Source organism: Nematocida homosporus (assembly GCF_024244095.1).
Source record: "Nematocida homosporus strain JUm1504 chromosome Unknown 4542, whole genome shotgun sequence".
Lineage (NCBI taxonomy): Eukaryota > Fungi > Microsporidia > Nematocida > Nematocida homosporus.
Window position 1 is genome coordinate 1 of NW_026250679.1, and position 26,165 is coordinate 26,165.

Below are 26,165 nucleotides of genomic sequence, written 5' to 3' on the forward strand. Positions count from 1 at the left end.
TAATCGGTGGTTCTGGATCTTCTAGTGCCCTGTGTGGTAGTTTAGGAAATGGTCATGGTGGTGCTTGCAAGAAATCATCTACTTTTGAAGGTGGCATTGGATCATTCCGTGGGTTATGTGGTGCTGGCGGCTCAACTCTTTTAAATAGTATGCTGGCCGGTGCTATTCTAGGAGGTGGATCACTAGGAAGTAACATGGCCAACATAAATGCTCTCCATATGCGCTGTGCCCCTCTATAATCCCATCGCGCCAAGCCAACTCTAATACAATCTCAGCTGATTTGACTTAATCTCATCTATTCTTAGCCAAGAACGCTCTGGAACAATTACTTGACTAGTTCAATAAACCTTAACCTAAATTCAACCTCTCTACTAAGAACTTACCATAAAAGGAAACCAAATAGACTATCAATCTAGTTGATATTTTCATATTCGGTAAAAGACAAAAATAGAAGAGTTGTATGATATTTACACCGATTAATCGACCTCGCGAGTCCAAAAACTTAACTACTACTACCTGGCAAGCCGCCCAAATACCCAAACAAGACGCCTCCACTAAACTTAGACGTCTTTCAGAGATGTTTCCCACTAAGCCCAATCATCTAAAACGAGCCAAACCCCAAGAAAACAGTCTCCTGATTCTACTAGCTCCTCTTGTGGAATTTCAGCAGCACCAAACCGAACTGCTAGCTGAAATGCAGACATATGGAGTTACTGAAAATAACTTAGTGGCCGTTCAAGTCTCCTCCCAAGAACCTGAGTCTATTGAAGAGCAACAACAAATGGCCCGTACCTGGCCATGCACTTTCCATCCTAAACCTGTGGTTGAACTGGATTTGACTACTAAAGCCCAAGTAACTAAAGTACTGGAACAAGAACACGCCCGCATTAAAGAAGATCAAGATAGTTATAAAACAAAGGAATGCTCAATGGTTGCTTGTATTTTAGAAGAAACAACTGACTACCAGAGGTTTGCCAGTAAGCTAGAATCTTGTTTTGACCATGCTATTCTAGCCATGATAAGAAGTATATCCGCAACCACTGAGGGATATTTATGTACAGGCCGGACAGTTGTTCTGATAAATGAGCCATGTATTCTCTGTGCTATGGCCTTGGTTCATTCTAGAACTAAACAAGTCTTTGTTTATGGCCACGCATCAGCCGACTCTCCCTTTTTCCAGCACAATCTCAATACAATCTCCTCGCTAAACCATCGTTTTCCTGTTTATCACGTAGAGGATAGCGAGTGTATAGAAAAGAGCCAAGAAGTGCAGCCTTAATTGAATCGTTCCTATTATCACTATCACAATTAGCTACTTCTTAAAGCTATGGGGTCCTCAGAATAAGAGTTCACTACTAGCTCAACTAACGCCATCCAGTAACCATATGAACATTACTGATATTTCTTGGGGCCTATTTCATCAAGCGCCCAACCCAATAAATAGATTACTTTAACATTATATCATCTTACTACCATCTCATAACTCAACTTACTACCATCTCATAACTCAATTGAATGCCATCTCATAACTCAACCTACTACCATCTCATAACTTAACTTACTACCAACTTATAACTCAATTGGTTATGCATGCATGGATAGGGAGCTTCTTGATAGTGCATAGGAAATACCGGCTGCTGCACTAATTCCTAGGGACAGCCATTTCCAGCCCGACTCAATTTGCTCGAACCTAAATAGAACTCCACTCAACGAAATTGGCGCCTTATTCAGAGCATTAATCATTGCTACAGTGGTTGACGTAAAATTAGCTGCGGCCATAGCCGTTGAAACAGCAATTAAAGCCGTTGAAAGCCCCGACAGAACAACCACCCATAAATGCTTAAACGGAAAGCTGCCCATAGACATATACTCACCCAATGTGCATAACCCAATAAACGGTAAGGCCAAACTATTAGCATACATTGCAATCACTGTACTCGGTAACCCAGTACTTTGTCCTATCATCCGCAGCCGAATAGTATACGACGCCGAAGTCGTACAATTCACTGCCACCCAAGCCAAACCCACTAACAACTTTTCCTTTTGCTTATAGTCAACCACCTGGTTCTTCTTCCCCAACGAGTCCGAAACAGTTCCTAGCAGTGAGCTTAAAACAATCAGCCCAAAAGAAGCAACGGTTAATCCTGTAATCTGATACTGATTGAAGTTCCAGTCGTACGCAGCAATGATTAGAATGCTTCCATTCTTCAACACCGTAAAAAGTGAGATTGACAAGTGGGTGTTCGCCTGCAAACCAGTATAAACCATTGCCGTTAGAGATGCACTGATCCAGAACCATTGACTTATCATCTGACTCGCCTCTTTTGTCCTTTCCGGGAAGAAAAGAAGGTTTAATGGCAACAAAACCACCAGAATAACCAAGGTTTGCACCGATAAGATAAAGAATTTTGTTTTGATCTGTAACCGACTAACCAAGTACTTATTCATAACCGTACTGGCAATCCCACTCAAAACCATAAACACAATTATGCTTGCCTTCTGCTCCAGCATCGTGAACTTCTATTTGCAAGTCAAATACCACATCTGAAACACTGTCTTATAAATATTTGGCCCCTTTGTTTTCCATGGATGACTCAACAAACAATGAACTAACTCCTTCAAGGATGAAAGAAACCCCTGAAGAAGCAATCGCACGTATCGATACAGTTTTTGAATTTAAACAACGCGGATCTGATTCTTTACTTGTCTTAATGCAACAGGAACTAGAAGGTCTGCAAAAGCAATTTGAATCTAAGTCCGATGACATGAAGAAGTTCTTCACTCTTTTCTCACAGTATCTCAGAACACGCTCAAATAAACTAGATTGGGAGAAGATAGCTCCGCCTCCAAAACCAATGATTATAGATTACGAGGCATCATCTCCCCCTGCTGCTGAGAATATTGCCGATCTCTTATCTAAACTAGCTGTTTTGAAACTCAACGGCGGCCTAGGCACTAGTATGGGCTGTACTGGCCCTAAAAGTGCTATTGAGGTCAAAGATCACCTTAACTTCATCGACCTTTCTGTCCGACAAATTGAACACCTTAACTCTGCCTACGGCACAGAAGTCCCCATTATTCTGATGAACAGTTTCAACACCAGCAAACAAACGGCTAAGTTAATCAGTAAGTACAAAAATGTCTGGACTTTTGAACAAAGTGCGTTCCCTAGAATCTATTCGGATACTTTATTGCCTGTCTTATCTGATAGTACTAATCCAGCCAGTGCCCAGGAAGGATGGTACCCACCCGGTCATGGTGATCTTTTCTCTTCCCTCCAAGATTCAGGTATGCTAGATAAATTACTAGCCGAAGGTAAGGAGTACCTCTTTGTAAGTAACATTGATAATCTCCGCTCAGTAGTTGATTTAGCTATTCTAAACTACATTACAAGTGAAAAGATAGACTTTCTCATGGAAGTCACTGAAAAGACGCGAGCTGATATTAAAGGTGGGACTTTAGTTGATTACAATGGAGAACTCCGACTTCTGGAAATAGCCCAAGTCCCAGAGTACCACAAAACCGACTTCACTAGTATTCGTAAATTCAAGATCTTCAATACTAACTCCCTTTGGATCAGTCTTAAAGCCATCAAAGAAGTCCTTGAATCAACCACTCTTGAACTAGAAGTAATCGAAAACAAGAAGAAACTCTCAACTGGAGAAGAGATTATTCAACTGGAAACAGCAGTCGGTGCTTCAATCAGGTACTTCTCCAACTCTAAAGGCATGGTCGTTCCTCGTGATCGTTTCTTACCGGTCAAAACATGCAGCGACCTTTTCTTACTCCAAAGTTCTTTGTTCCAGCTTAAACATGGCAGTCTTTCTGTTTCCGGCAAAAGAACCACCGATACTATCCCTATCATTCGTCTCGTCGGCAAACACTTCAAATCCGTCAGTGAGTTTCGCAAAAGAGTCGCCGGCCCCATTGTTATTGATGATCTTGACCACCTAACTATCAGTGGAGATGTCAAACTCGGTCGTAATGTAGTCCTCAAAGGCACTGTTATCATCATTGCCGCCGAAGGCCAAGCCATTTCTATCCCAGATGGAACTGTCCTTGATGATAAAATCGTCACTGGCTCCCTCTTCATTCTTGACCACTAACTAAGTCCAGTTCACACTAACCCAAATACTAGCCCAATTTAAATCCTATCTTAACTGTTTTGAATCAATAAAGTGGTCTAACAAAATAATAATCTAGTTCTAACCTCTACACTACTCAATTCATGTTCAGCTTATTTATTCTTTTTGAAACTAGTCCTAACAGCTAGTTCGATATTGAATTAGTTAGATTAAGTTTAGTTAAAGTATGGTATGTATTGGGTTAGTGTAGTGTCCTCGTCGGCCTCCGCTTTAAAGTGAGGTATCTACAGGAGTGTAGTGCTGTAATGTTTATCGGCCTGGTCCTGTTTGCAGCGAGTGCGATTCAAATCTCGAGTTAGAAACCACAATCTCAGATTAGTAGTTATACTCTGAGTTAGCGAACAATCTCTCAAGATGATGTACGATAAAGAGAACCTAACCCATACCAACCTATTCACTTCAAAATCGGTCTTTAGTTGAGTATGTTTGGTTGAAAGGTATTATCCCTATTGGGTTAGGATAGTATTGAGATAGCAATGGCAATAGCAATAGGGATAGCATTTATCTTACCTTCACAACAACTCATCTTAAGCCAACCTAACTCAAATAACAACTTAACATAAACATATCTTATCTTAATCTAACACAAATAACAACTTAAACTTAATTCAATTTATAAATCCGTATCATTTTGATTTGTTGGAATATCATCTGGTAGAATAATAGGTCGAGAGGCCGTGTAAGTATGATCAGTAATAGCTGATAATTCCTTATCTATCTCATTAAACAGTGCTACTAATTGGGCTTTAGCCATAAACTGGTCATTTTCAGTTCTACGCCCAGCATAAACATCATGAAGTGGCCCTCTTTCTGGTTCTTCAGTCTTAGTTATTTCTGAAGATATAAGTTTAGCTAGTTCTTCTTTACTCTTCTTCTGCACTTTACGTGGATTATCATACTCTTTCTTTTTAATCTTATCTTTAACTATTCTTTCTAATAAACTTGAAACTTTCTCTGTTATCTTTAAGGTTGTCTTATTCCGAACAAATTCTAAATCTTCATGAATGTAATCTTCTTCTTCTATTTCTTCTTCTTTTCCTACTTTATCTCTACCCACTTTATCTTTACCTCGTTTTCTTATCTTTTCTTCTTTCACTAAAGGCTTAACTAAAGTACCTTTAGGTCTATCCTTGATAGTTACTTCACCTTTTTCATACCAAGCCTTACCATTGACCAGATCATCTTCAATTTGGGCAATAATGTGAGAATTAGCCATTAAAAATTTGTTTAACAACCACTAGTAATTCTAGTCAAAAATTACCAAATCGGGTAATTTTCAGATCACTTTCAAAATCAACTCGACTCAACATAACACAACTTAATTTAACTTAATTTATTATGATCTATCCATCAAGACGTTTAAGAATCTTCCGTCCGGTCGTTTCCTGCAAAAACTCATCTTCACTCTCACCTTCATCCATACTCTCACCATTCTCTAAATAATTAGTAAGCATAGCCTTACCTTCTGAATCATAAGACTCACTACTCATATTCTCTTGTTCCTCATTATAAGAGCTAGTACTTTCTTCTTCTTCTACTTCATTACTCACTTCTTCATTACTCACCTCTTCATCATCGCCCACTTCATTACTCACCTCTTCATCATTCATCTCATCCCCACTTTCTTCACCTATACTCTTACTTTCCTCACCTATACTCTCTTCATCACCAACATCACTCTCCTCATCACCAACATCACCAACATCATCTATACTCTCCTCATCACTAACATCATCACTCACATCACTAATATCACCCATTTCCATAGCCAAGTAAGTTTCTGTTCGGTCAATAACCCAATCGGTAACTTTTTTAATCTGATAGTATACTTGCTCTACTGTATACCCCTTAACATTAAGCTTCCTTTGCACCTTTTTTAATTCTTTATCCTTGTCCCATTCTTCATATTCTCTAGATATCTTTTTAATTGCCTTATTTAGTAATTCTTGCTTACCCGATGACGTCACCATTAAATTCAGATAAATTTAGTTTTAATTTTTAGCCCCAGAAATGTCTAAAGTCTTAAGAAAGCAAAGACTAATTAGAGCCCATCATAGGCCCAATAAGATGTACAAAAAAGGAGCAGCTCTCTTCCCTAAAACTGGAGGTTCAAAACCAGAGATAAGAGAAGGTCTTATTACTGATATCGTACACGAACAAGGTAGAAATGCACCTTTAGCCATGGTTACAATGATGGATACGCCAGAAGGCGATAAGAAAGAAAGAGTTGTGATTGTAGCAACTGAAGGAATGCATACTGGCAAGAGTATTTTCTTTGGAGAGAATCCTCCTATGGAGTTAGGGAATACTTTAAAGCTTAAGTACGTTCCAGATGGTACTATTATGTGCTCAGTAGAGAAGAAGCCAGGAGATGGAGGTAGTATTGCTAAGACTAGTGGATCTTATGTTTCAGTAGTAGGATATACTCCAGAGAAGAACGAAGTCAGAATTAAGCTGCCAAGTGGAACTAAGAAGGTTATTAGTGGTGATTGTCGGGGTACAGTTGGGATTATTGCTTCTGGTGGAGTGCATGAGAAGCCATTACTGAAGGCATCTCGGGCATACTTTAAGTATAAGGCTAGAGGTCAGTTAGGTGCTTGGCCTAGAGTAAGAGGTGTAGCCATGAACCCGGTTGATCACATGCACGGTGGAGGTAACCATCAGCATATTGGTCGGTCATCTTGTGTGTCGCGTTTGGCGCCTTCCGGACAGAAGGTGGGACAAATTGCAGCACGACGTACGGGTATTGGTCGGGCAAAGACCAAGCGGTTTGAATAAATGAGTTTGGCTTTAGTTTAGTTTAGTATAGATATGAGTTAGTATTTGGTTTGATTTAGATTAGATATGGTTTAGTTTAGTATTTGGTTTGATTTAGATAAGGTTTGGTTTAGATAGGGTTTGGTTTAGATAAGAATTAGTTTAGATATGGCTTGATAGGAGTTTGATTTAGATAAGGGTTGGTTTAGTTTGGTTTGATAGAGGTTTGGTTTATAGAAAGTAGTGTTTAGATGAGGTAGTATATAGATATGGTTTAGTATTGATAAGGTTTAGTTTATATAAGAGTTAGTTTGATAGGAGTTTGGTTTATAGAAAGTAGTATCTAGATAAAGTAGTATTTGGTTTAAATAAGGTAGCATCTATATAAGATACCAACTCAAATCAACTCAAATCAACTTATCTAAATACCAACCCAACTCAATACAAGTGTTGCTGGTTTTTTGTTTGGTATGGATGAAGATCGGAAACGAGAAATGGCTGAGAATAGAGAAAGAATGACTACTTTACGAAGGAATATTGGGAATTTGAAAGGAGTGACTGCTGAATTGAGTAGGAAGTTAGAAGAAGATCTGCTTGAGATAGATTATGCTAAGAAAGAGACTGAATTAGGATTAGGAAGAATTAACCAGACTATTCTGAGAATGAAAGAAGTATCTGGGACTCCGATTATGTTTTGGATGATAGTGTGTGGTGTGGTGTTTAGTGGCCTTTTACTGCTGATGTTCTTGTTCCGTACATAGATTAAGTTAAGTTAAGTTGAGGTGGGGTGAGGTGAGGTGGAGTTAAGTTGAGATTGAGTTGTGCTAAGTTGAGGCAGTTTGAAGTGGTGATTGGTGTTTTGGTGTTTAAGAGTTGGCGGGCGTTTGGGGTATGGATACTGGTGTTAATTCTCGGCTGCAAAGGGAGAAGGGAAAAGAGTTTGTGGAGAAAGTTAAACGGGCCTGGGTGCGGGATGCTGTGTTTTTTGGGATATCGGTTTTTATACTGTTTATGTTGTTTGTTTTGGCTAATTTGATAGTCTGTATCTTTGTGATTGTTAAGTGGAGTTAGAATTTAGTTGAAATAGTACTGGGTTGGTAAATGTAGTGTTGAGATAAGATGAGTTAATCTTTTGGTGGATGGGATGGATGAGAGATAAGATAAGATAAGAAATGGATAGGATTTCTACAATAAATACGAATGCGTTATTGAGTTGTTGGTTGTGGGGTATGGTGTATGCTATGTAAGTTTATTACTTGGATGGGGTAGAACCTTCGTTGGCGAGGCAGGTGATGATGTAGTTCTCAAGTGTGGTTTTGCCTTGGGTAAGGGGCTCGGTACTGTTGAAGTCTTTGATGGAAATATGGATCCTGGGGTTGCTCCAGTAGTCAATGAGTTTTTGGCGAGTTAGGGCGCCGAATTTGGAGTCTTGGAGGATTTTGTCATTAGTGGTTTCAAAGGTAACAACTGATTCGGGCATTTCGTCGGCGAGGTTTCGTTTGGTAGTCGCTGGGAGGCCGTAGAGCTGACCGCGCATCCAGGACTTTTTGATGGGATTGTGGGTGGCGTTGAAGATATTCATGGACCAGTTTCGGAGACGCCATGTTTTGGGGGCTGGGCTGGGATCTTGGTGGAATTCGGCGTATCTTGTGTGGGCATCACTGCCGAGGAGACCTCGGGCGGCCGCAAATCGAGACATGCGGTAGAAGTAGAGACAAATTTCCTTATTGGAAGCTTCGACTGAGAAGACGAGGTTTGGGGTATTTACAATAGCATGATTCTTATAGGGAATGATAACTGCTGATTCGTCTAGGTCTTGTGTTTGATCTGGTGTATTGCTCTCTTCGTTGTTGAGAGAGATGTACTGAATGTATTTACCAATGGTTTTAGTGATGTTAGTGTGGGTGGGGACTGGAGGAAGAGTTTTGATATTGGCGTACAGGAAGGATTCTTGTGGGACGATCTCTTTCTGAATTGGAATATAGGAAATAGCGCGGACACCTAGCTCAACAACTTTGTTGCGTTTGATATGGGCATTGATCGTGAGGTATGAGTCCATGTAGAGACAGTAACCGCCATCGGGAATGTCGGTAAGTTCTTGGCCTCGAATGGTGGTGATCTTATCGGCAGTGCATTGGCCGGGGGTGCGGGACATGTGTCTTTCGAAGGGATTGTGGAGGAAGATGTTGGTGGATCTTCCGGTCTTCACAAACTCAACAATGGCTCGGCCGACATTCTCCCAACATAATGGAGTTACTCGCTTGGCAGCTGACTCTCCCATTCGTTTGCGAATGTTCTGGTTCTTAGCTAGATGACTAATGGCATTGGCGATGGATAGAGCGCTTTTGTAAGGAACAATTGCCCCGTACTTGGTGTATTTCACAAATCCACTGCTATTGCTGGCGGGGTTAACAGTGCTGGTTACGAGTTTCAATGGTTTGTCGGATAGACCGAGTAGTTCTTCGGCAAGGCCATAGGGCGTTGAAATAACTGGGAGACCGTACCCCATCGCAAAACTAATGGTTCCGGAGGTGGGGACGTCAACAGGGAAGGGAGTAAGGTATATGTCTGCCTTTGTGTGGAGTCGGGCTAACTTCTTGAGTGAATGGAAGCCATAGTCCCAGGTTACGTGCTTGGCAATACCATACTCTTTGGCCATATCTAGAATTGCTTGTTTGTACGCGCCTTCTTTATAATCCTTACCGGCGATTTCTAGATGGATGTTGTGAAGTTTATTCCGCTCCTTGAGAATTTTGAGTGCAGCAAGTACTTCTTCCAGACCTTTGGAGTCTCTCATTAAACCGGTCATTAGCAGGGTTACCTTTTTGCTATCGGCCTTCTTGTTCAGGTTCTTTGGTGCGAACAGACCATGGGGAATGTAAAGGATCTTGTGTTCGGGAATACCATAGAAATGAATCATTGCGTGCTTGACTCGCCAGCCTAGTGCAACTAAGTAGTCGGCGTTGACCGCTAAGTTTTGGATTGCGTGTCTTCTGTCGGACTTAGCAAACGAAATACCCGTATGAATAAAGACCAGTTTGGTGATTTTGGGAGAAAGTGATTTCAAAAAGATGTTGTAATTATCATGATTAAACAGAAGCCCGTACTCGTGCTGGACTAAGATGGTATTAAATCGCTTTTTGTTGATCACATGAGCCATATCCATCAGTATTTTGATTTCGTTTTCACGATCTAGATCGTACTGATGCACAGTAATGCCATTAAATGGAGGCGCGGGCCCGGAATGAGGGAGTTTCGAAATTGAAAAGACCTCAAGAGAAAGGTTATCATCTTTGCCTGCGCCCTGGATTGATAGTAGCATGTTTTTGGCAAACTCAGCAATACCACAATTAGTTGGTGGATATGTTGATAACATTGCAATCGACATTCGCGAACTATCTTTGGACGCCCAAAGAACTCCGACTATTCCTACAAGAAGAACTATCAGACCCTGAAAGTGCATTGAGCAATAACAACACCTGATATATATATGCATGTATATTGCTATTTTCAACTAAATGAGAACTTAGGGACTCGATTGGGGCCTTTGGTCTATGTGGGGTGTGTATTTGTTTATTGGGTTAAGTATTGGGTGGGTATTGGGGCCTAAGCCCATGGCTTAAATAGGATAAATGACCTTGGGTGAAAACATGCCCCGAAAGAAAGCAGGGCCAATACTACATGGTGTTCTGTTGAGTTGGGCTCGAGGAATGTTATGTTAGAGTAGTGTTAGGGGGTGGAGTAGAAGTTGATAGTCGTCTAGAAGTTACCGAAGTAGCAAAGATTGTATCGCCAGATCACAAATCTGATTGATTGGCAGGCCTTGCTTCAATAATAACCCAAGTACTACTTCTAACCAACATTGGGTAACCAGCCAAGTGCTTAGCTCCTGATAGGACAAAACGACTTTTTAGGATGAAGTTTCATCTTGGCCGTTAGTACCTTTGTGAAACAAAGTTTCAATCAATGTTTAAATAGATCGATCGAAATTTAACATCAAATGAGACTATCAATACTTGTTAAAGGATCTTGGACTTGCTCTCTAGCCAAAATCTCCTGCATGATCAGTCTGTGGATTGTTTTTGGCCTACCAGTCAGTGCCAGAGAAGTATCCAAAAACTCTTCCACTCCTGGTGTTATCAAACTTTACTCCTACAACGATCTACATGCTTCGACAAGCACCCCTAGATCGTTCTTTGAGCAGTTTGAAAAGTCCTTCCTAGATGGCTTTGCGCCGTTCCAGAAATACACAACCGCTTTGAAGTATCTGAGCAACCGAAACAATGAGAAAAACCGAATTAATATGATCATGCCTGATGACTTCCGCGAAACCATAACATCAGCTTTCTACAGCACTGACTACTTCTCCGATCTGATGAAGAGCTGGAACGCCAAAACTAATCTGTACATATACGACCAACAAATCTTGAACTTCTCCACCATGGTCAATATGGCGAACATTCCGTACTACGCCAAAACCCAAGGCCTGTTCCTGCCAATCGAAGACATCCATGAAATCCTATCGCTGTACGAAGTCTTCGCCATGAATGAGACCGAGCGCATTCCGGTTTCCCAGAAAAACGCACTCAAGCTTGATATGACCAAACGGGCCTGCTTCAAAGAAAACCTCCGCCTGCTCATTCAAAACAGCAAGGTCGCCAGAAAGACGTACAAAACGATCCTTCGAGGCATCCGCCGGGATGGCCGACACACTCTTCTCACTGAAATCCCTCGCAAAGCGCAGAACACCGAAGAATGGGCCACCTGGGCACTTTCAAGAGAGTCCAACCGAGATGTTTTCTGGTATCTCATAGCCGCCTTCTGCAACGACAAGAAGGATTATATTGACAAGACATCAGCCATTACCTTTGCCGAAGAAAGCTTCCTTTTGGGCAAAAAGGCCATCTGGCTTCGTTTCGGATCGCCGCAACAGAAAAGTGCCGCAGGCGTTGATCTTTCTACCTACCTCCTCTACCAAAACCCGCTCTATGTTAAGCAGCTAGAAGTCTCCATTGAGGAAACCCATCGTGTCGGTGAAATGTACTTCGGCTCGGTAATAGAACTCTTCCCGGCCGTTGAGATCATCTCAATTCGAACGCTTGGCAACAACTGCTTCATCAAGGGCAACCTCGCTCTCGTTAACATTATCTTAGACTTTGAACAGAAGAGAAAGGAGAGTGGCATGGCTCCAGTGCTGCGCGGTCTAATTATCAACGACTACTACTCATTGAACAACTTTGCCAAGTCTCAATTTATGGGCCTTTCCATGACAACCGCGGGCTACTACGAAGAATTGCAAAGACGTAAATGCTGTTTCCAGGCCAACCACACCTGTATGTTCCCACTGGAGAACCGCGATCCAAACTTCCTTGGCAAGTACTCTATCCCAATTGCTCAGGCCAAAAACACCACCCGACTAGTTTCACCATACAAAACATTCTTCTTTGACCACACAGTATCTCAACTCCCCAACCTCCGTGAAATTGTTATCTCTATTTCTGACACCGAAATGCCACAGGACCTCAAAGAGTCTGAACTACCCACCTATGTCCGATCGTTATCCGGTATCACGACTGTCCGTTTAGTAGGTATGAGTCCCACCTACAGCGGCTCCTACCTCGATATGCTCAAAAAGACGCTAAAGATCAAAACACTCGCCGAACTGGACGTCTCCGGTGTCCACATCCGCACACACGATCTTCTTCTTGCCATCCAAGACCCCAACAACTACGCCAGACAGACACTCAAGGCCTTTACTTTCAACTACAACGAATCAGAATCTGAAGCAGCCTATCGCGAACAAATTTCAGCCGGAGTCCCTTCCCTCTTTAACAAGCTCCTTGAATCCCTCCCACGTCTCGCCTCTCTCAGAGTCCAAATTAACCCAACTACTCCCGCTATCTATAACATTGTGCGAGATCTAAAGTACCTACTGAGGTGTAACACCAAATACTCACTCAACCAACTCAAAGATATAATCCGGCTAGATTTTCTTGTCCCACTATCGGTCGCTACCAAAGCCAACTGCAAAACCATTACCTCCACTGTTCTATCTGATCTTCACCTGCCCATTTACGAAACCTTCACCTCAATCACCCAATGTCCTAATAATGCCACCAGCGCCAATCTCAAATCTATGACCATAGACGAATTCGTCGTCGACCTGACCGATATTATCCAAAAGAGCATTTGCTTCTAATCCAAATCCAAATACTAACCCAAATACTAACACCAACACTAACCCAACCCAATCCCCAATAAACACTGTCTATTAATAGATTTATTGATTAACGGCTATCAAAAGAGAATCAAAGGAAAAAGAGCCGAAAGTATTCCAGTTACCAATGAAATAGCAATAAAGAAGTTAGAGCCGCCCGTATAAGACTGCATGGCAATAAGCTCAGCCACAATTCTAAAGCAGATAGTAAAAATAGGAATCACGGCGGTGGCTGGATAGAAATACAGCGCCTTCTCCATTGGCACCAAGAAGCACATACTGGTCAGACCGCCAAACAGAACCACTCCCAGATGAAGGAACGAAGAAAACGAGCAAATCGCGGCAAATCCAATCGCGGCCTCCAAAGAAAAGAAGATCGTGCACCATAAATCCGATATCTTCATCTCCTCAATCCTCCGGGCCAGTCCTCGGTCACTAGCCGTCATCCGCCAAAGCGTCAAGCCCAGTACTGCCAAAAACCCCACCACAGCCACCCAGGACAACGGCACCACCAAAGTAGTCCCCCTATGCCCAATAATCGCAAAATAGATACTAATCCCAGAGAGACAAACTGAAACAAAGCTCTCTATTTTGAAAGCAAATGAGCTCACAAAGATCTGATTCAACAGCGGCAAGATCTGAAAGGCCGCCACTACCGAAGACAGTCCGTACCAAATCACCCCAATACTAGCCAGCAAAACACTGCACACGTACAGCAGTAAGGATATTGTATGTTCTTTCGAAAAGAACCGCGGACTCGCCTTGAAGAAATAGATCGACACCAACAACAACGGACTAGCCGCCGCCCCCAATAAAAGACCTTTAATACTTCCTATTATTGGCACAACTTTAGCCGCACTATCCGCCACACCCACCATATCGAGCTCTTTTACTTCCCACTCCATTGTTTAGGTTTTGCCTTGGCTTATATGGTTTCTTAGAAACACTCTGTAACACACAAACAACAAGTTTGAGCACCCAGACCCCTCTTACCATCCCAACTCACTCCATCCCTACCCAACTCATCCCACCCCTCCCCTACCTAACTCACTCCTATCTTATCTCAAATTTAACCACAATCTAAGTACTATCTAAATACCAACCCAATACTATCTAAATCTTAACACAATCCTAACACAATCCTAACACAATCCTATCTAAATACAATCTAAATACAATCTAAATATAAACTAAATTCTAATCAAACGGCAACCAAAGAATAACAAAAACTACTCTTAGAAATAATTTCTTTTTCACTATTTCCCATGAATTTACTTAATTCTGCTACTAGCTTATCTAAACCTTCTTTCCTTTACAATCATACTGAAGGTCTATTTAAATCACTATTCCTCCAAATACTCTTCTTATCTTTTAGTATTTTAATCTATCTTAAAACGGCAATCATTCTATTTTGGATTGCATTAGTATATTTTGGAGCTAATTCTTGTTTCTTACTAGTTATGATCTTTATCAATCTTTCGACTGATTCTAAACGTAGAGCAGTTAAACCACCTATTCCGCCTAAAACTAAAAAACCCCTGGAAAGTAAGTTCTATCCTACGGGTGAGATAAGTAATCCGACTGAAGAACCAAGTAAGAATAAGTTCAATCTACAACTGTCATTTCGGAAACGCAATAAGAAAATCAGTCCGCCTATCCAGCAGATCATTAAAAAGTACAGTGAGTACAAAAGTACTTTCTATCTAACTAAGGAACTAGAGAAACAGTTTAAAACTTGGGTTCATGTTAATATTGTGATACCAGCAGCTAAAGAGGGTAGTAATGTCTCTAGTACGACCGGGTGGGTGGCTAAGCCATTGACTAAGCAGGAAATGGACGATCTTAAGTTAATGGCTAATAATGGGTTTATTTGTTATGATAAGGAGAACGAGTTGCACGGCCGGGCTCTTTTTAAGACTTTATACAACTACTTCAATACTATTATGCCAGGCGGAGGGTCTTACTATGCTAATCCAATGGATGAGTTTGTTTTTGAGGATATTCACAATACTAAGTTTAGTGCGTTTGGATTACTAGTTGAGGATACGGAGTCTTTATTAGAGAGGAAGAAGATGTTCAATGTGTATTTCATGAATGGCCAGACTTTTTATGATACAGAAGGTGATACAATCTTATCTTTTCTTCTTTTGTTAATTCATGCTAATATCACGACTGGTCGTTATCTCGGTTCATTATCACTACGAAATATAGACTTCCTACCCTGTCCCAAGATATAATTAAGTAACTTATCATTACTAATCACTATACCATTACTATCACTATACTAACACTATACTATAAACTTAACTAAATAATAACTTATCTTATCTTATCTTATAATAACTTATCTTATCTTATAATAACAAAACAATAACTTAACAACAATATAACTTATCTTAACAAAACAATAACTTATCTTATCTTAATAAAACAACAACAACATAACATAACTTATCTTAACTAAACAACTGTTTGTTTATCATATCTAACACACTACCAACCCAATACATCAGTAAATGATTTGCTTTTTTTAAGACTGATGGCTAGACTGATTATTCAACTTGTTTTACTTGGATTGTTATTGAGTTGGACTGGATGTATTCCCGTGCGGCCGGCTGTTTTTGGCACAAACTATACACTGGCTCGAAATGGCACTTTGTATCTTTATGGTAAGTCGGAGTTTTTGATTAAGGTAAAGAATAATAGTGATGGTCCAGTCGTATTTGGATATTATTCACCTTATAATGACAAACTAAGGGTTATTGAACATATTTATAAGCTGGATAGTATTGAGAAACTTTGTTGTTATTTGTGTACGTTTAAGAGTTTAACTGATGATTTATTACTCCTGCCTAACCTTAAAGAGATTTGGATTGAAAACTGTAGTGAATTTGAAGATTTGGGACTGGCTATCAAAGATCTGACGTCACTGCAAACTATTTCTATTAAAGAATGTCCGATGTTTACGCAGGTAAGTGAAAATGTGCCATATTGTAGTTCTCTTGAGAACTTAGCTATTACTCATTGTGAGAACTTATCTGGGTTTCCGACTTATTTTGGTATGAACTCAGGACTAGTTTATTTAGACTTATCATATAACGGCCTTAAAGTAATTCCGAGGGAGGTTGAAAATCTATCCCATTTGATTTATCTTAATTTGGCTTATAACCAACTCACCGTGATTATTGAATATATGTCTGATCTAGAACGACTTGAGGAAGTTATTTTGACCGGTAATCAGTTGGAGAAAGTACCAAAAGGTCTTTTTAATATTGCGACTTTACGGGCTATTGATATATCTGATAACCCTAAGATTAGTACTTTTGGTAGACTTAAGAGTTTACCTAGTAAGTTGGTTAGTATTGATGCTTCCAAGACCAGTATTACAGTAATTCCCGCCGAGATTATTATGGCTTTAGATAAGGAGATGAGGTTCAAATTGAACGTGCGAGGATGTCCATTATTAGTTCATGGCGACTTTTATTCTTGTTATGGGTACCGGGAACTTTACTGGGCCTACTCCTCCCAAATTACCTTATCAGATGAGATCTATCAGGAACTGAAAAAGCCTAATTCTATCCTAACAACTCCAATCACGCGTGTTTTTCGTTGGAAACCGGCTGAAATCAAGAAACTCGGTCCTAATCAGTTAAGTATTGAAGAACTAGCATTTTATACGGCTAAAGATCGCATCAACCATTTTATTAACATTAATCTGTACGATTTGAAAGTTAAGCAAACTGCGCGATTAATCAATCATAATATTAAGTCTCTTCCTACTTCGCTTATGGAGTACTGGAAGTCCATTCTTCATTTGAAATTTGATGTGGGCCTAATTGATAGTCCCACCAATCGAACTTATCCACACGAGTATGCGGCTAGTGATCCGTACAATGGCAGCCAGCAGGAAATTGCCGATGCCTTTTTGTCCTTCTTCTCAGTTGAGTCTGCCATTCTGTACTTAGTTGATGCCATTAATCAGAATAATGACATTTGTACAAGAATATACTTCTATGGCGATTATCGGCTGCGCGATTCTAGTAATCCTAAAGCAGCCCAGCTCGATGATTTCCGGGCCTGTTGCGAAAAGACGACTCAAGTGAATCCTAAGATCGTGCGGATCCTCTTAGCCGAACTAGGGTACATTGAAGATCCAAGTGCAGCTGTGTCATCTGAGGAGATTAGTCTATTTGATGGTCGTCTAGCAGTCTTTTCAGAATCACGAGTTCATGGTCGGTTTTGGCCGGATTCAGATTGAGGTTTGGCACAAAGCAATGAAAGAGTTCCGATAGGAGGTGTGTTGGGATCAGTGGCGGGTCGATGCTCTTTCAAAAAGTCAAGCACTGGCTTCCATGAACAACGAACAATAGGAGGCACGCCTATCACTGGAATAAAGGCATTTTTTAACCAACTACGGGTAATTGGGTCTGATGGATATCCAGATCCTAGATTAGTGTATGTTTGGCCGTATAAAGCAGATTGAAGTCCAGGATCGTTAATCAATCGGTCACGAATGGATTTAGCAATAATACTAGCGGCTGATACTACCTGGTACTTTGTATCAGCTTTCTTTTCCACTACAACACTGGCTAGGGCCTCGGCACCACTCATGGCTTTGCGTATAGTTTCTTCGGCCGTTTTAATGGGTCCCAGGGCGTCCATAAAGATTCTAGTCACGGGGATCTTGTTTAGAATATACCGGGAGAGAATCTGTGACACACACTGCAGTGAGATTTCATTCAGATTATACCGATGAGGACTAATATACAGCGGGTTGGGATCGATTGGGGTACTAGAAGAGTTAGTTGTAGATAAGCACGGATTTGGTTCTGTTGGGGGAAGAGCTTGGGTCTCAATTGGCGTCTCGCCATTTTTGCTTGGTTTGGGCTGGCGCACTGCTCGTCGACTATTGTTTAGGCGGTTGCGAGCTTTGACTAATTCAACATCTCTCATATGGTTGAGCATGTTTAAGCTAATGAATAGTGGTGATAGTCCGCAGGCAACAAAACCAACATCTGGCATTTGGGAGCATATTTCCAGGTACTGTTCCGTTCTTCGGGAAATCGAAACTAACTTGGAATCTCGATAATGAGTGATCGGTGATGCCTCCCAAAACAAAGCCGTGTAGACCAAGTGTCCAGCCAGTGGCCCTCTTCCGGCCTCATCAATACCTAGCTCATAGGTTGGTTTAATATCTATCGGCATTTTCACAACAAAAATATTACCATATTCGTCCTCTTCGATTGTAATGTCCTTATTAGGCACAATATTCAATCCAGCCAAGATAGCCGCCAAACGAGAATTAGATTCAGTCATGTCAATGTAAATTCTCAAAAATAAATAGATATGATACACGTACCTTGTATAGACTACCTCTTACTCTCGATCTAACACCTCAATAACGTCATAATTACTCCTACTCAATCCAATTCAACCATAAGACACTGATACACATAATTAGATACCTAAAGAGCAAGATATTTAAAGAACCAGCTGACCTATAATAGCACTATGACATGTCCTAGGGAGTAATACTCTCTAAGCCAGTAGTAATGAACCGAAGGCAGAGCCGGGCCGGTATCTCTTCTCTCTTTATTCGTATTAGCAGAGTTGAGATCTTCTAGCCCAATTAATACTAACGACATTATGCGGTTCAAGACCATAAAGCAGATACTTGCGCGGGACTATCATCCTCAGATCGGTTTCAGGCACCATAAGATTTACTAACCCAAATACTAACACAACACAAATCCAAGTATCAGTTTAGGCTAACCCAAATGGAATAAACAGATTAGTTTTAAGAATGACTTCTTTAACCCCAAAATGGTCTTTGACATTGCCGTAAATATTACGGATAACCAGTATCTAGGTGAATACTACCAAAAAACCAAGCACATATGCGACATTCCCCAAGTGGTTGAACGAGCCCGAGCCAAAGAAATCCAGATGGTCTTCCTCGGTACGTCACTTTCCACATCAATTGAAAGTATCTACTTAGCCGAACAGTACGACCAGTTTGCTACAATCGGTATTCATCCCGGGAGCACTACAGAATGCACTCCCAAGGACATTTTAGCCATCCAGCAACTTCTAACAGGCACTTCTCCCAAAACATATACCCATTTACTTCGCGACCAAGTTCAATCTATTGTTACCAGTACTAACCCAACCAGCCAGCGAATAATTGCTATTGGAGAGGTTGGTCTGGACTATTTCCGAGACTATTCCCCACGCGAAACCCAAAGAGAAGTCTTTCAGGCAATGCTTGAACTGTCCAAACTCTCACCACTTCCCTACCTACTCCACTATCGCGACTGTCAAGACGACTTTTTAGATCTCATTAGCAACTACCAAATCCGAGGTGTTGTTCATTCTTTCACAGGCACACTTGAAGAAATGCATGTTTTGACCAGTAAAGGCTTCTACATCGGCATAAACGGCGCCTCCATTCGAGAAAACCCAGAGACCAAAGTCATTGAAGAACTAGACCTCACTCGATTACTAGTCGAAACCGATGCTCCATGGTGTAGCATAAGAAAGACTTCACCCTACTACAACAGCACACAAGAATACTTACCAGCCAAAAAGACATGGAGTCCCGAACTAGGCTACAAAGGAAGAAATGAGCCCCTCAACCTATACCAAGTCATTGATATCATTGCCAGCATCAAAGAAGTATCTCCCGCCGAAATCATTCAAATTACCAACCAAAACTTCAACAATCTCTTCCAACCACCAACCACCATTTAATCACCCCACCACTAACAACCCTACTAACACTACCACCAATATCAACTCAATACTAACACTACCACCAATACCAACTCAATACTAACCTTTATTTTAACATAAACAAACCCAATCACTTCTTACAGCAATCTAATAATTTGATCAATTTTATTTTGATGTCTAGTTCTACTATGGCTACTTTATTTACCATTATTAAAGATGTCGCCATAGCTCGTTATCGTGATATCGCTGAACAACGCATGAAAACATACCGGCTTAGAGTCTCTCCTGAAAAAAAGCTCTATATCGGTGCAATCTACTCTTTAGTGCTAGTAGTCGGTATCGCTCTCGCTCTTTCTTTCTACCCTCGTCTAGTCAAGATCCAGATTGATTACGGCCGTTGCATTGGCAATCATTGTTCCTACGAATTCAAGCTTTATCGTCCCACTCAATCTAATGTCTATATCTATACCCAAGTCAAAAACATGCCTCAAACTCACTTGGCCTATCGCGCCAACTACAACCTAGATAATCCCAATACTCCCAATGTTGAGCCTTATCTTGAAAACGGTCAATGGATCTATCCCGCCGGACTAGTCAGAGGCACTTACCCACGAGATAAGTACACTCTTTACGACAACCACCAAAACTCCTACCCTATTCCCACCAATCTTACTCATACTCTTTCCGACCAAGAAAACACCAGCTTCCTTGAATGGAAGAATCCCTCTTCTTTCCGTAGTGCCCTTACCAAAGTAGCCGAAATAGAACCTCTTCCAGCCGGAACATATACTCTTGTAGTTGAAAAGACAAGCAACCATCCTGAACCATCTCGAGCCTTCATTCTCATTACTAACATCGGTCCTCTCGGTGCCGTCTTTGCCCATATCGGCTACTCCATCATGGCTGCCGCCGCCATGTTCGCCCTCATCAATACCTATGCCTGCACCAAGTACCTCTAGCACTCCAGTTGCTAATTACTACTATTTATATCTACTAACTACTATCTAATTTCAACATAACAACTACTACTATCTACCAACTGATATCTAATTTCAACATAACAACTACTACTATCTACTAGTTACTATCTACTAATTACTATCTATTTTCAAAATAACAACTACTAACGACTAACTACTATCTAATTTCAAAATACCAACTGATATCTAACTTCAAAATAACAACTACTATCTACTATCTAATTTCAAAATAACAACCACCCAATATCAATACTAAATCAACATAGTTTATTACGGCAATCCACTTAACTCCAATCAAAAGCAATTACAAGGCAGCTATCCCCAAGTAAAACCTCTTCTCCTCCTCTAGTTCTTTAGTGATGGGTGTAGATTGACTTATCTGCACTAATAACCCTGAAAATGACATATCTACTACATAAACCCCATCTTTAATATCTCGTTTATAAACAACCCCATTACCCATTAAATAGTTATACTTATCTGGAATATTACTTTCATTAAACTTATTATCATTAGAAAAAATCGCTATCTCTAATTTATCCATCTTTTTACATTTAAGTAAACCCGTATGAAAATCAATATGAAATGTTGTTTGGTCACTTTTTAAGATACCACGAGATACGTCATCAAACATCTTGCCTTTTGGATCTATCTCAACTAAACTACAGACATCGGCCAATATTTTCATGGGCTAAAATATTTTGGCGAAAATAACATCCATGAAAGGAAATAACCAGAATTACACTTCAATTCCAAGTCAAAAACCAGCTAAATCTCCTATTTTGGAAATTTTAGCCCAATCTCGTTGTGAATCAGATCGGCATGTTAGTATTGATGATGATTCTATGGAGAATATTGATTCTTATTGGCTTATGGCTACTAAAGAGTTAAAGAAGATGGAGTTGGCCGATTATGAAGATATCTCACTTGAGCAGATAAGAGTGGGTTTAGGTGTAGATGGTGTAGATGGTGTATGTGGTGTAGGTAGTGTAGATAGTAGAGATCGTAGAGGGGGTGTAGATAGTAGAGGGGGTGTAGAGATAAGAAATAGTGAGATAGTAAATAATGAAGATAGTGTGGATAGTGAAGAGATAAGAAATAGTGAGATAGGAAATAGTGAGATAGGAAATAATGAAGATAGTGTAGAGAGTGAGATAGGAAGGAAGTCTTTGGGTAGTAAAATAAGTGGGGAAATAAGTCAGGAGATGATTAATGCCAAGATTTTTGCTACAACTACCTTAAAAGGAAAGAAAAAGATAGATTTAAAGAAAAGAGAAGAGATAGGGAGAGAATCAAAAGAAATACTTAGGAAAAGTTTTGATGCTGATTTTGATAAAAAGTTAGATAATGCGACACTTTATGGATTTTCTGATTCTTCATCTAATTCTTTATCTAACTCTTTATCTAACTCTTTATCTGAATCAAGAGAAGGGAAGAAAGGAAGATTAGGCTTGGGTCGAGTAAATCTGAAGAGTAAACAAGAGATGGATAGTCAGAATAGTAGGCAAGTTAAGACTGGAAGAAAATCAAGTGGGATTTCAGCTGAAATTAAGGAAGTTTTACTGCAGAAAAGAGGACGGAATAGTCAAAACAGAGATAAGGAAGTTAGTGAGCCAAGTGAATCTGAGACTGAATTAAGTCAGAATGCACCCAAAAGGAAAAGAATGGCTGCTCTTAAACGAACAGAAGGTGAAATACTAAAGAAGATAGATGTAAGTGAAAAAATCAAAACAAAAGATAAGGTAAAAGATAAGGTGAAAGATAAGATAGGGGAGAACAAAGTAAAGATTGTAGAGAAGGAAGTACCACGAGGTAGAGGACGACCGAGTAAGGAAGGTTTGAAAAAATCGGCTGAGTTAGTTGTGAGTAGTGCTAAGAAAGAAGTGAAAGAGAAAAGAGAGAAAAGAGAAGATAGTGGAATTAGTTGTATATCACAAACTAAGGATATGGATAATGGTGTGTTTTTGTCTGATTTACCGGGTTACTTGGGAAAGATTACTATTTTGTCTCGGAAGAGAATAAGATTGCCGAGGGGTCGGATGTACTATATTTTGAAAGGATCTTTATTGGTAGAAGGTATTGTTGATCAATCACTGGTAGATCAGGAATACATGTATCGTAATAATGAATATGTAGGGAAGGTTTTGAAAGCAAGTGCAGTCTTATTCCGAGATAGTTCGATTACTGTATACAATCCTGGGATGTATGAAACCGTTGTGTTATTCTTTGGCAGCTCAGAACACTCTACTTGAGTTAGTATTTGAGTTGAGTTAGTATTTGAGTTATGTTGAGTTAGTATTTGGGTTGAGTTATGTTGAGTTAAGTTAAGTTGATCTGCCTTTTAGACGTGTAAGTAGCTTTGTTTTCTTTGTGGGCTGTGGGTTAGATTTAACTGTGTTTGCGCTGTAGGAGTCATCTTCGGTTATAATCCAATTGAATGTCTTATCTAGGTCTATGCCTTGGCGGAATTGGCCTAAGATTTTTGTGAATGTTTCCTTATTGGCCTGATCTGTAATTATGGTGCAGTCATGTTTTGGCTGGGCATGTAGTAAGATGTGGGCTGTTTGGAATGTGTTGTGGTTGATTGCAGTAACAAAAGGTAAGTTTTTGATGCGAGGTTCGTCTTCGTTGTTGGCAAGGTGCTTAAATACAATAAAGGCATTTGTTGATTTGGTGTAGTTGTAGTTGATGCCTAGCATATGAAGGCGTATGTTTAGTGGATGGACGTAGTTGATTATAGAGCTAGTACGTAAGGCGGCAAGACATGCCTCATTAGAGATAAGAGACTGATTTGTTAGGAAAGGGATGGGCGTGGATGGTTTGGGATTGGTGGATTTTGCTGATTGCTTATCAGAAGTAGGCTGTGGGGGTTTAAGGCAAACTAGCTCTATTTTCTTGGTGAAGTCGGAATGGGATGCTTGGTAGTTAAAAATGAGTAGAGCGAGATTGCTAAGGAAAGTATGAATGGGCAACTTGTTAGTGCTTGTGACTAATTGATCGATGTTTCTCTTTTGATTCAGTACGGCAAACAGCATAAGTATATCAAGAATGTTTTCCGGACTTTGCTCAATCCAGTTTAATCCGTTGGGTTGGAAGAGCTTTACTAGTTGGAATGTTGTGTACTTGGCCCGGTGTGCATACTTGGCTCCAAAAAGAAGTTCATAGAATCCATCTCTGTTGAATGCCTCTTTAGCTGCTGGAGTCAATGGATCTTTAGGTAGATTTACTGCACATATCTCGCTGTGATAAGAACTGAGACTGTTTGTGTCTAGCAGGTCTTGTACGGCTTGGGCCCAAGGGAAGTCTAAAGTCTTGGCTAAGTATTCTAAGGTGCTGGCTTGACAGTGTAAAACTAGCAAAACCCCAACTAACCCAATACTAATCCAATTTACTCGTCTGTTGATTGTTTGAAGCTGAATAATCATGGGGTTATTGTGATTGCCAAACTGATAAATGATTATTTAATTAGGCTGTTCTAATTGGATATTAGTGTATTTTTGATCCACCAATTATTGGCTGCGATTAGTTCATGATTATATCCACATTAGACTTTTTGGCCCAATAAATGATCGAAATTCTTAGATTGCATCGATATTTCAATATATAGACTCTGCTCATAAATTGTATAATGAACAGGGGAGTATTTAGAGACAGTGCCGATTGGGTCATCAATAGATATCACCTTACAGGTCCTAAAGTTGTGACGGTAATTGGCACAGTAATTTTGCTTTTGCTAACTCTCTTCTTTGTGAATGTTGCGGCTAATATTGCGTCATTTTGGGCACCTGTTAAGGCATACAGCCATCCGTTACAAGATCTTGTGTGCGAGTTCTTTAATGTAACGGCTTATACTACAGCATATAACAACACGGTTGATTCTTTATTGATTCCTTTTTGCGCAGTGACAGCTGTGGTTATTGTTCTTAATCCCCTGGCCATATTCATTGCCCTGAAACTTATGATTGCAATTATTATCTCTTATTTGCTTCGAGTGTCAACGTTATTGGTCACGAGTTTGCCGGATTCTTGGAATATGGGCACGCGGACGGTGGAAGACACCTACGCCCATTTTGGCCGTGATAGAGGTGGGGATTTGATTTTCAGTGGGCATACTATGCTTATTGTGTTGTTTGCACATGCCTGGTCTTCTTTTTACCTGATAACGGACTCGTATGCACTTCACTGGATAACTGGATTACTGGCCTGGGCCTACACAATTATGGTGCTGATATTTATTACAGTAGCTCGTCTCCACTATACAATAGATGTTCTTTTGGCACTCTACATTGCCTCGGGAGTTTGGTGGTCTCTTTCGTACTTCCAAACCCGATTCTTCGAAGAACCTGTCTCAAAGATGAAATTTCGACGCACACCAGTGCCCCCTCTTAACAGTCGTTCTGCCGATGAAGTGGAGCAACAACCAGACCTTTCAGTCCAACCAGCACAATAATCTAAACTCTATTCAAACCAATAAATGTTATTCTTTGTAGATACTGGGTGTATCTTGATTAAGCCCATCAAAACAACTCCAGCATAAGCACAACAACTAAGGAAGGCTTGAAAACTGGCTTACAACCCAAATAATCACATTCCTTCCCTCTCACCTATATCAAAACACTAATTGAAACCCCACCTTTATTCATTTGCACTAACACACCAGTTATGCTTACATCTACATACCAATACCAACCTCCTAGCCCAATTAATGGTATAAACCTTCAAAGAAAGACTAGCACTGTTAAACAAAGCAATTTAACAGAACAGAGGAGCTAGAAAAACCGTTGAATATTAAATGTAAAGCACCCAAATTGTTACAACAAATACTAACTCAAATACTAATCCAAATCAAATGATCACAGACAAATATTAAAAGAATAAAGTCAACACAAATCATCAAAGAGATTACACAACTAATCCAATGCCTACAAGGAAACCATACTAAACCCTCTTCCATTTCAAACGCGTCTTCTCTCCACGGGCATCCATTCTAAAGATACATAAGTACAATTCTAGCTCATAATAGCACGTTATACTACATATACAGTAAAGAGAATGAAACTGCATCAAGCAGTGGCGATAATAATAATATGAGACTAGATAATTTCAACCAGTTCTAATATGAGACTAGAGAGTATCTTCCAACCAGTTTACATTCAGGACTTAATTGAGCTAAGATTAGGTTAGTATTAGATTAGTAAGTCTGATCTTAGATTTGGCTTGGTAGATTTAGAAACTATATTACGCGGTATCAGCAAGTACATTTGGGTTGTGGCAAACCAGAATAAAGAAATACAAGCACAAGAGTATCAATTGTTATGATGCACGAACTATCGC

At 40.2% G+C, this 26,165-nt stretch overlaps 19 protein-coding genes across 19 annotated transcripts; 11 read left to right on the top strand and 8 right to left on the bottom strand.

The window, feature by feature from the left end:
• Positions 1-460: 460 nt before the first annotated feature.
• On the top strand, positions 461-1,279 carry NEHOM01_1044 (tRNA-specific adenosine deaminase 3; the record flags this gene model as incomplete). Its single annotated transcript, XM_051489922.1, has 1 exon — positions 461-1,279. One exon carries the CDS (start codon positions 461-463, stop codon positions 1,277-1,279), a length of 819 nt encoding a protein of 272 aa, XP_051345882.1.
• A 305-nt stretch (positions 1,280-1,584) lies between these two features.
• On the bottom strand, positions 1,585-2,511 carry NEHOM01_1045 (GDP-mannose transporter; the record flags this gene model as incomplete). Its single annotated transcript, XM_051489923.1, has 1 exon — positions 1,585-2,511. One exon carries the CDS (start codon positions 2,509-2,511, stop codon positions 1,585-1,587), a length of 927 nt encoding a protein of 308 aa, XP_051345883.1.
• A 74-nt stretch (positions 2,512-2,585) lies between these two features.
• Positions 2,586-4,106, top strand: NEHOM01_1046 (UTP--glucose-1-phosphate uridylyltransferase; the record flags this gene model as incomplete). Its single annotated transcript, XM_051489924.1, has 1 exon — positions 2,586-4,106. The coding sequence occupies one exon, from the start codon at positions 2,586-2,588 to the stop codon at positions 4,104-4,106; it is 1,521 nt and encodes a 506-aa protein (XP_051345884.1).
• Positions 4,107-4,758: 652 nt separating this feature from the next.
• On the bottom strand, positions 4,759-5,361 carry NEHOM01_1047 (uncharacterized protein; the record flags this gene model as incomplete). Its single annotated transcript, XM_051489925.1, has 1 exon — positions 4,759-5,361. One exon carries the CDS (start codon positions 5,359-5,361, stop codon positions 4,759-4,761), a length of 603 nt encoding a protein of 200 aa, XP_051345885.1.
• A 127-nt stretch (positions 5,362-5,488) lies between these two features.
• On the bottom strand, positions 5,489-6,115 carry NEHOM01_1048 (uncharacterized protein; the record flags this gene model as incomplete). Its single annotated transcript, XM_051489926.1, has 1 exon — positions 5,489-6,115. One exon carries the CDS (start codon positions 6,113-6,115, stop codon positions 5,489-5,491), a length of 627 nt encoding a protein of 208 aa, XP_051345886.1.
• Positions 6,116-6,155: 40 nt separating this feature from the next.
• Positions 6,156-6,923, top strand: NEHOM01_1049 (large subunit ribosomal protein L8e; the record flags this gene model as incomplete). Its single annotated transcript, XM_051489927.1, has 1 exon — positions 6,156-6,923. The coding sequence occupies one exon, from the start codon at positions 6,156-6,158 to the stop codon at positions 6,921-6,923; it is 768 nt and encodes a 255-aa protein (XP_051345887.1).
• A 449-nt stretch (positions 6,924-7,372) lies between these two features.
• On the top strand, positions 7,373-7,663 carry NEHOM01_1040 (uncharacterized protein; the record flags this gene model as incomplete). Its single annotated transcript, XM_051489918.1, has 1 exon — positions 7,373-7,663. The coding sequence occupies one exon, from the start codon at positions 7,373-7,375 to the stop codon at positions 7,661-7,663; it is 291 nt and encodes a 96-aa protein (XP_051345878.1).
• Positions 7,664-8,154: 491 nt separating this feature from the next.
• On the bottom strand, positions 8,155-10,365 carry NEHOM01_1050 (uncharacterized protein; the record flags this gene model as incomplete). The annotated part of the gene is made up of 1 exon (XM_051489928.1): positions 8,155-10,365. The coding sequence occupies one exon, from the start codon at positions 10,363-10,365 to the stop codon at positions 8,155-8,157; it is 2,211 nt and encodes a 736-aa protein (XP_051345888.1).
• Positions 10,366-10,902: 537 nt separating this feature from the next.
• On the top strand, positions 10,903-13,101 carry NEHOM01_1051 (uncharacterized protein; the record flags this gene model as incomplete). Its single annotated transcript, XM_051489929.1, has 1 exon — positions 10,903-13,101. One exon carries the CDS (start codon positions 10,903-10,905, stop codon positions 13,099-13,101), a length of 2,199 nt encoding a protein of 732 aa, XP_051345889.1.
• A 98-nt stretch (positions 13,102-13,199) lies between these two features.
• On the bottom strand, positions 13,200-14,024 carry NEHOM01_1052 (uncharacterized protein; the record flags this gene model as incomplete). The annotated part of the gene is made up of 1 exon (XM_051489930.1): positions 13,200-14,024. One exon carries the CDS (start codon positions 14,022-14,024, stop codon positions 13,200-13,202), a length of 825 nt encoding a protein of 274 aa, XP_051345890.1.
• Positions 14,025-14,384: 360 nt separating this feature from the next.
• NEHOM01_1053 (uncharacterized protein) lies at positions 14,385-15,356 on the top strand (the record flags this gene model as incomplete). The annotated part of the gene is made up of 1 exon (XM_051489931.1): positions 14,385-15,356. One exon carries the CDS (start codon positions 14,385-14,387, stop codon positions 15,354-15,356), a length of 972 nt encoding a protein of 323 aa, XP_051345891.1.
• A 302-nt stretch (positions 15,357-15,658) lies between these two features.
• Positions 15,659-17,377, top strand: NEHOM01_1054 (uncharacterized protein; the record flags this gene model as incomplete). The annotated part of the gene is made up of 1 exon (XM_051489932.1): positions 15,659-17,377. One exon carries the CDS (start codon positions 15,659-15,661, stop codon positions 17,375-17,377), a length of 1,719 nt encoding a protein of 572 aa, XP_051345892.1.
• On the bottom strand, positions 17,347-18,435 carry NEHOM01_1055 (ribonuclease H2 subunit A; the record flags this gene model as incomplete). Its single annotated transcript, XM_051489933.1, has 1 exon — positions 17,347-18,435. The coding sequence occupies one exon, from the start codon at positions 18,433-18,435 to the stop codon at positions 17,347-17,349; it is 1,089 nt and encodes a 362-aa protein (XP_051345893.1).
• A 507-nt stretch (positions 18,436-18,942) lies between these two features.
• On the top strand, positions 18,943-19,869 carry NEHOM01_1056 (TatD DNase family protein; the record flags this gene model as incomplete). The annotated part of the gene is made up of 1 exon (XM_051489934.1): positions 18,943-19,869. The coding sequence occupies one exon, from the start codon at positions 18,943-18,945 to the stop codon at positions 19,867-19,869; it is 927 nt and encodes a 308-aa protein (XP_051345894.1).
• Positions 19,870-20,024: 155 nt separating this feature from the next.
• Positions 20,025-20,810, top strand: NEHOM01_1057 (uncharacterized protein; the record flags this gene model as incomplete). The annotated part of the gene is made up of 1 exon (XM_051489935.1): positions 20,025-20,810. One exon carries the CDS (start codon positions 20,025-20,027, stop codon positions 20,808-20,810), a length of 786 nt encoding a protein of 261 aa, XP_051345895.1.
• Positions 20,811-21,135: 325 nt separating this feature from the next.
• NEHOM01_1058 (DNA-directed RNA polymerases I, II, and III subunit RPABC3) lies at positions 21,136-21,519 on the bottom strand (the record flags this gene model as incomplete). Its single annotated transcript, XM_051489936.1, has 1 exon — positions 21,136-21,519. The coding sequence occupies one exon, from the start codon at positions 21,517-21,519 to the stop codon at positions 21,136-21,138; it is 384 nt and encodes a 127-aa protein (XP_051345896.1).
• A 31-nt stretch (positions 21,520-21,550) lies between these two features.
• NEHOM01_1059 (uncharacterized protein) lies at positions 21,551-23,083 on the top strand (the record flags this gene model as incomplete). The annotated part of the gene is made up of 1 exon (XM_051489937.1): positions 21,551-23,083. One exon carries the CDS (start codon positions 21,551-21,553, stop codon positions 23,081-23,083), a length of 1,533 nt encoding a protein of 510 aa, XP_051345897.1.
• Positions 23,084-23,155: 72 nt separating this feature from the next.
• On the bottom strand, positions 23,156-24,256 carry NEHOM01_1060 (uncharacterized protein; the record flags this gene model as incomplete). Its single annotated transcript, XM_051489938.1, has 1 exon — positions 23,156-24,256. One exon carries the CDS (start codon positions 24,254-24,256, stop codon positions 23,156-23,158), a length of 1,101 nt encoding a protein of 366 aa, XP_051345898.1.
• A 203-nt stretch (positions 24,257-24,459) lies between these two features.
• NEHOM01_1061 (uncharacterized protein) lies at positions 24,460-25,281 on the top strand (the record flags this gene model as incomplete). Its single annotated transcript, XM_051489939.1, has 1 exon — positions 24,460-25,281. The coding sequence occupies one exon, from the start codon at positions 24,460-24,462 to the stop codon at positions 25,279-25,281; it is 822 nt and encodes a 273-aa protein (XP_051345899.1).
• Between the last annotated feature and the right edge of the window lie 884 nt (positions 25,282-26,165).